The following is a 7,936-nucleotide window of genomic DNA, read 5'->3' on the forward strand; positions in this document are numbered from 1 at the left end:
TGCCCTTCCTCCTCCCAACCCTGTTCAGAATCATTCTCCTCTTAACACTGGTGCCACTGCAATGGGACACGGTCTGTAATGTTGATATATCACGTAACTTCCCCCTATAGCCCGGGGCACCAGGCCTTGCTGACATGGACAATCCTTTTCGCAATGCTTCCAGGGCACAATACAAATCATCCCTCATCTCTGGCTCGGGCCTAAACATGGCTGCCGAGACACCTTAGCATTAGCTATGATAATAATAACAGCACCACTGGGATGCTGATGTTTCAGAGTCCAGTCAGAGCATAGAGGTTTCCATTAGGCCATCATTCCTAATTTATTACGCTGAGCGAGAGAGCGAGAGAGAACGAGACAGGCAGAGACCGAGGAGAGTGCGTGAGAGCGAGAGAAAGAGAGCGATAGAGAGAGAGAGAGAGTTTGAGAGAAAGAGAGAGAGCGAGAGAAAGAGAGCGATAGAGAGAGAGAGAGAAAGAGTTTGAGAGAACGAGAGAGAGAGAGAGCGAGAGAAAGAGAGCGATAGAGAGAGAAAGAGAGAGAGAGAAAGAGAGAGTTTGAGAGAAAGAGAGAGAGAGAAAGAGAGTTTGAGAGAAAGAGAGAGAGAGAGAGAGAGAGAGAGAAAGAGATTGCAAGATAAAGAGAAGAGAGGGCGAGTAGAAAAGAAAGAGGATAAATCACCTTACCAAGACTAACGCTGCATTCACAGAATCACAACAGCTCAAAGCCAACTCGATGGGTCACCGCGGACGTGCTCACCCATCAACTCCACACGCCAGCCCCCGTGTGGCGCCCCCGCACAACGTCATCGTTTTTGAGCGGGCATACGAGGGTGCGGAGCCCAGAGATGAATACGCAGAGAGTCGTGGTGCACTTATAACTCCAATCGTGCTGAGTCCTTCGTCTCATTGTCAGAACGTATACAGAGGTAGGATCTTCATTTGGGCCAGTTTGCTACAGCAGGGAAAGTTTCCTTCAGCAACAGGAAATGTGAATGATTATGTGGATCATAATACATTGAATAGGTTGTAGGGATTGATACATTTTAAGTTAATGCAAATCACGTGTGAAATGTTAAAGTGGAAATGACAAACTTTAGAAGCCTTTTTAAACCATGACTACACTACAAGTCTGCAAATCCTGCTATGCAGGAAAATTCTCATCAACAAAAGTACGATCAAATTAAGATCCTACTTCTGTATATGAGGGCTACACTCTGTATGCTACCTCAGCCCGATGAGATGAACATGCTGAGAGGGAGGGAGGGAGAGAGAACGTGAGAGAGAAAGAGATGAGAGAGATGAGAGCAAGCAAGATAAGAGCGAGAGTGAGAGATGAGAGAGAGCGAGCTAGCAAGATGAGAGAAGACAGAGGAGAGAGAGGAGACCAGACCAGCGTGAAACCCCATCTCTGTCCATGCGCGTCCAACCACATGCATCACACAGCGCTGGCGGTTTCTGCTTTTAGCATTTAACTAACTCCATCCAACACCCAGTAGGCGCACCACTCAAAGGAACCATGGACTCAGCATGGACAAGGCTTCAACCAATACGGCTCTAAGAGCAGAAAAGGGTCTCCCTCACTCCCTCATTGTGTCCCAAATGGCACCCTATTCCCTACATAGTGCACTACTTTTGACCACCACCCTATAGGTAACAGGGCGCCATTTGGGAACACACGTCCCTCCCTCCCTGACTGTTCAGTGGGTAATGTCTATCTGCTAATAGGAGAAAACACAGTCAGTGCGTAGGTGTGTTGGACTCAAGTTGACACATTGTTCTTCTAGCTCTTCCACAGCAATAATCTTAACCTCCTTCAAACTCTTTCGAGTGTGAGACCAAGGCTGAGTCCCTGGGGAGAAGGACTGCAGTCCATTGTTCTGACTAGCGGGACAGCATGGCTCTCGAATCACAATCATGTTTTCAGGCGTTCTCTTCATACCTGGAGCGATGAGGAGATAGGCCTATATATAGGTCTAAGTCTACATACAGGATGTATAGGGAGAACATGTTTGTTCTCAAGCCCTTGATAAGGCTTTGTGGATCAGTATTGCTCCGGGGCTGGGGCTAAGGTTGAAAAGTTACCGGTAATTTACCAAAGTTACCGGAATCCTCAGTAGTGTTGGTACTTAGCAGGTAATTTATGGTATCTTTGGTAATTTACACTTTAATCATTTTTTTTTTCGTCCATGAGTTTCTAGTGGATAGACCATATGTTTCAAGAGAAAATAGCTGAGGATAATTAATGAAAAAAGCAATGAATCAACAATGGCGTTATTTAAAATGAACCCTGCATCTCTTCCAAGCATGGACTTTCTTCACAACTGCCACCAGTTTGGCTCCAAAACAAAGACAGAAACCCTCATATTAAACACCAACGGTATTCACTAAGTTGACGGTATATATTTACAATAATATTTTACAGCTTTGTTATTATATTTCTTTATTTTTTTAATCATCTTATTTGATGATGTTACATATTTTACATGGATCAGGCCACTCAGAGCCAGAGATAATTTGAAGTACCAAAAAAGGCCAATAGATGTCATCTGTTAAAATTCACCCCCAAAATTGAAAATCACCAAAATTCTGGCAGTTCACTGATCAAAATCAAAAGTTTCCCATAACATACCCTCCCTTTACAACCTTAGCTGGGAGGAAAAGGTGGAGCCTGGTGCAGCCCTATTGGATTGAACAGCACTGCTATAGGGCCTATAAAGTTACTCTGGGAAAACAAAAATAAGTGATGGCACAAAAACAGTGACGCTGTGCTTTATCCCAATCCCCAGCTGGTCCCGGGGAGCCAGAACTGCTTACAGTGTCCTTTCAGTCCCCATTTCCATTAGGCAGACATAAAATGGGGGGGAAAGTATCATATTTAGTTTCTGTGATGAACGGTGTACCATCAAACTGACATAAATATACCTCACTGTGACTATTTCCCCTCCTTTGGTCTATTCCAATACTCTCCGCACCCCCCCCCCCCCCCCCTCTTTCCAAAACACTCCAGGGAGAAGTGAAACCTGGGCTTTCGACAAATATATTAAAGACTTTTGAGACAGTGCCTCAGAAATACTGCGGCCCTCAGCGCTCTGGGGTCTCGCGCCAACACTCGCAGGGGCGATTTGGAGAGCGGGCCGTGATGCCGCCGGGGCGAGCTAGCAGAATGCAAAGTTGCTGCTTCGCCGCTTTACCCCATTTGGGCTCAATAAGATCTTCCGCCCCCACAGTTTCTGCCTGAGGGAGGTCACAGAAAGATCATATTTTCTCACAGCCAGACAAGGCGCTATTTCTCTCCACTAGTCCCCAACGTGCAGCTAGCGAACTAGCAGGGCCGCCTGTCCGCCTGCCTGCCACCCTGCATTACCACAGCAGAGAGAAATGAAGGGAGACTAGCTAGGAAAGAAGGAAGGGGAGGCATGTACAGCTGTTGTAGAAACAAGAGGGTAGTAGTGGAGTTTCATACAAATACATGTGTATCAATGGGAAGTACATATTGAGAGACACAGACTCTGCCACTATGGCTTGTAGATTGAAAATATTTTAGCATAGGTCTATGTTATCACAAATTGCCTGGTGCCAGATCCATTTGTGCCCTTGCCAATCCATTACTGTCATTGTCAAACCAAGCATGACAATGAGTGACAAGGAGTTGGAATGATAGCACAAACAGACAGACTGGAATTCAGGCTAGCAAACAGACAGTTGTGAGTTCAAATGAAGTACAGTCGGGCACATGTAGCTTGAATTCTAATTAACATTCATTATTAATAGGTAGTGCCAAGCGATTAACCAACATTGTTTTTTTTCTGGTTATTAAACAACTAATTGACCTACATCGGTTCAATTACTTGAATTCCATTTAGTCATTTTTGGGGGAGAGTCCAACCCGCTGTTTCTCTAGTGATAAATAAAATCATTCACGAGAGAAATCAAGTCAAGAACTGTGGGACGCTGGGCTGAAGGGAGTTGTAGTTTCATTACACAAATATTCAACCTAGTTCAGTGCAGAAACGTAGAAATTAACTACGATGACCATAATCCATTGCGCCTTTATTTCACTGCTCGGACAGAGACGGACCAAAGAGGAAGAGGCGAAGTGAGAGGTTTCACTCTGGCCAAAATGTGTGCAAAATAAGCCTAATGCGTTTCTATGGCTTGTCGCCTGCTTTCCCACCTTTGATACAAAGACACCCATTGCTAGGGCGGAGACGTGAGCATCTCGTCATTATATACAGATCTCTGGAAAGACACACTTTTACGCCTGCTACGTTAGGTTAGATGTACACAGACCGCATGAGATAGTAATGTACACGATGACCAGAGGGACAGAGACAGTTCGAGAAAGTATGCCTCATCTACTTTGAAGAAGTAGTAAAATGATCGTCAGACAGCTCTGCAGCATACTTAGGCAGGCTAGCCTAGCTAAACAGGATGACTAAAGACAGTACAGTATGGGGAGGAGTTAACATTAGATGGTCTGGATGGCTGACTGTTACTGCCTGAGCAGAGATGAGGACTTTAAGGAATGAAAAATAGACATATAAACAACTGAAATATTTAATTATTTTATAGTAATTTCCATTAAAAGAAGCTCTAAAATCATTGAAAAGTCATTATTTACTAATGCATTTAATGTTTAAAAAATGTATTGAAACCGAAAACCGTGAATATTGTTTGCCAATGACACAACAGTGGTAGGCCTGATCACCAACAACGACGAGACAGCATATAGGGAGACCTGGCCGTGTGGTGCCAGGACAACAATCTTATTTATTTGTAATATTGACAATTACAACAATACTGAATTAACACTTATTTTAACTTAATATAATACATCAGTAAAATCAATTAAGCCTCAAATAAATAATGAAACATGTTCAATTTGGTTTAAATAATGCAAAAACAAAGTGTTGGAGAAGAAAGTAAAAGTGCAATATGTGCCATGTAAGAAAGCTAACGTTTAAGTTCCTTGCTCAAAACATGAGAACATATGAAAACTGGTGGTTCCTTTTAACATGAGTCTTCAATATTCCCAGGTAAGAAGTTTTAGGTTGTAGTTATTATAGGAATTACAGGACTATTTCTCTCTATACCATTTGTATTTCATTAACATTTGACTATTGGATGTTCTTATAGGCACTTTAGTATTGCCAGTGTAACAGTATAGCTTCCGTCCCTCTCCTCGCTCCTCCTTGGGCTCGAATCAGGAACACATCGACAACAGCCACCCTCGAAGCAGCGTTACCCATCGCTCCACAAAAGCCGCGGCCCTTGCAGAGCAAGGGGAACAACCACTCCAAGTCTCAGAGTGAGTGACGTTTGAAACGCTATTAGCGCTCACCCCGCTAACTAGCTAGCCATTTCACATCGGTTACACCAGCCTAATCTTGGGAGTTGATAGGCTTGAAGTCATAAACAGCTGCTGGCAAACGCACGAAAGTGCTGTTTGAATGAATGCTTACGAGCCTGCTGCTGCCTACCATCGCTCAGTCAGACTGCTCTATCAAATCATAGGCTTAGTTATAACATGATAACACACAGAAATACGAGCCTTAGGTCATTAATATGGTCAAATCCGGAAACTATTATCTCGAAAACAAGACGTTTATTCTTTCAGTGAAATACGGAACCGTTACGTATTTTATCTAACGGGTGGCAACCAGTCTAAATATTCCTGTTACATTGCACAACCTTCAATGTTATGTCATAATTACATACAATTCTGGCAAATTAGGCGGCCCGAACTGTTGCATATACACTGACTCTGCGTGCAATGAACGCAAGAGAAGTTTGTTATTGTTGTTATGAAAACTTGAAATCGGCCCTAATTAATCGGCCATTCCGATTAATCGGTCAACCTCTAGTCCAAACACACCAAGACAGTCATGTAGAGGGCACGACAAAACCTATTCCCCCTCAGGAGACTGAAATGATTTGCCATGGGACCTCAGATCCTCAAAAAGGTTGCATCACTGCTTGCTATGGCAACTGCTCGGCATCCGACTGACCGCAAGGCACTGCAGAGGGTAGTGCGTACGGCCCAGTACATCACTGGGGCCAAGCTTCCTGCCATCTAGGAACTCTATAACAGGCGGTGTCAGTGGAAGGCCCTAAAAATGGTCAAAGACACCAGCCACCCTAGTCATAGACTGTTCTCTCTGCTACCACACGGCAAGCAATCCCAGAGCGCCAAGTCTATTTCCAAGAGGCTTCTAAACAGCTTCTACCCCCAAGCCATAAGACTACTGAACATTAAATGAAATGACTAGCCAGACTTTTTGCATTGCCACCCCCCTCTATAACGCTGCTGTCACTCTCTGTTTAAATCTATGCACAAGTCACTTTAATAACTCTACCCACATGTATATATTATCTCAATTACATCGACTAACCGGTGCCCCTGCACATTGACTGTACCAGTACCCCCTGTATATAGCCTCGCTATTGTTATTTGTTACTTTCATTATTCTTTTTTTGTTTGTATATTTCTTAAAACTGCATTGTTGGTTAAGGGATTGTAAAGTAAACATTTCACTCTAAGGTCTACAACAGTTGTATTCGGCGCACGTGACAAATACAGTTTGATTTGAATTCACCTAGGTCCCTCCGCGTTTCGTTATGTTTGCTTCCGTTTATGAAACAGAATGGGCGTAATGAATGCAACCCTGCCGTGTAATGATGACGTAGCCTAGGTATGCCCACTAGAGTTGATCAAAATAGCCTATCAGAATATAATCCTTGGCTAACAAAAAATGTATACATTCTGTTAAAACAATCAACTGTATGCAATGCGCCTGTATAATTTCGTATATATCCATTATTGTGTAAAGTTGGAGAACGCGCAGCGATAAATGAAAACATTTTGAGTCGTTCGGGACAACGGCCTCGGTCTGTATCTCGGCTCGAGCATCATTCTGGAGACGGTAAAGGTAGCCTATCGCTCTGCTGCACCTTGGTCCAAATTACGCCGCATAATCATACTGTTATGCTTTTGAAACGTGTTTATATAGAAACGCCGTTACCTCTTTCTTCTTCTGGCCTCCCCCCGAATGCAGGCATAGCAGCAGGATCAGTAACAGAGATGCAACCGGCAGGTTGAAAGGGAATCCCGAGGATACAGACGCCATGTTGGAAGATGCTCTTGCTGCGCTACACGTCTCTCTCGAATGTGATTGGCTACTGAAAGGGCCAATCAGGAAGTTTCTGAGAAAGCGTTTTACGGATGTTGCTGTCCATAAATAGAGCTCGCCCGCTTGTAGTCCTAAAACCTGAAAATAAATAACTCTACTTCGTTCACCCATTCCTTTGAGGAATGAATAGGGTTTTGGGATAAATGCCGAAAATAAGGTCTGTGTGCTTAACACAAGTTTAGGATTATGAAGCCTTTATGTGCTGTATGTGTTTTATCTGATTACATAAATAATTCAAATTTCACAAAAGGTGACGTTAGCTGATGGAGATTATCTCATAGAACAAAATGTATAAGATCTAAGCCTGTGTTTACCACAAACCTTATTCCAAAACAAATGTTATTTGTCAAGTGCGCCGAATACAACCGGGAAATACTTACTTGTAAGCCCTTACAATACCTTACGGTCGGTCGCATGTCGAGCAGTTGCCATACCAGGCGTTGATGCAACCAGTCAGGATGTTCTCGATGGTGCAGCTGTAGAACTTTTTAAGGATCTGGGGACCAATGCCAAATCTTTTCAGTCTTCCGAGGGGGAAAAGGTGTTGTCGTGCCCTCTTCACGACTGTCTTGGTGTGTTTGGACCATGATAGTTTGCTGGTGACGTGGACACCAAGGAATTTGAAACTCTCGACCCACTCCACTACAGCCCCATCAATGTGAATGGGGTTGTGTTCGGCTCTCCTTTTCCTGTAGTCCATGATCAGCTCCTTGTTTTTGGCATTTATCCAAAAACCCTACAAAA

At 43.6% G+C, this 7,936-nt stretch overlaps 1 protein-coding gene across 2 annotated transcripts in view; it reads right to left on the reverse strand.

Annotated features, from left to right (window-relative positions):
* Window positions 1-7,181, reverse strand: part of LOC149975091 (dolichyl-diphosphooligosaccharide--protein glycosyltransferase subunit TUSC3-like) — a 107,363-nt gene extending 100,182 nt beyond the window's left edge. For both annotated transcript variants that reach the window (XM_090210221.1, XM_090210222.1), the window contains exon 1: window positions 7,025-7,181. In XM_090210221.1, the coding sequence (XP_090066347.1) occupies window positions 7,025-7,129 (105 nt within the window). In that variant the 5' untranslated portion in view covers window positions 7,130-7,181. The remainder of the gene's footprint in view (window positions 1-7,024) is intronic.
* Between the last annotated feature and the right edge of the window lie 755 nt (window positions 7,182-7,936).

The sequence above is a fragment of the Oncorhynchus mykiss genome, chromosome 19 (assembly GCF_057628025.1).
Source record: "Oncorhynchus mykiss isolate SJ-2025 chromosome 19, ASM5762802v1, whole genome shotgun sequence".
NCBI classification, from domain to species: Eukaryota; Metazoa; Chordata; class Actinopteri; order Salmoniformes; family Salmonidae; genus Oncorhynchus; species Oncorhynchus mykiss.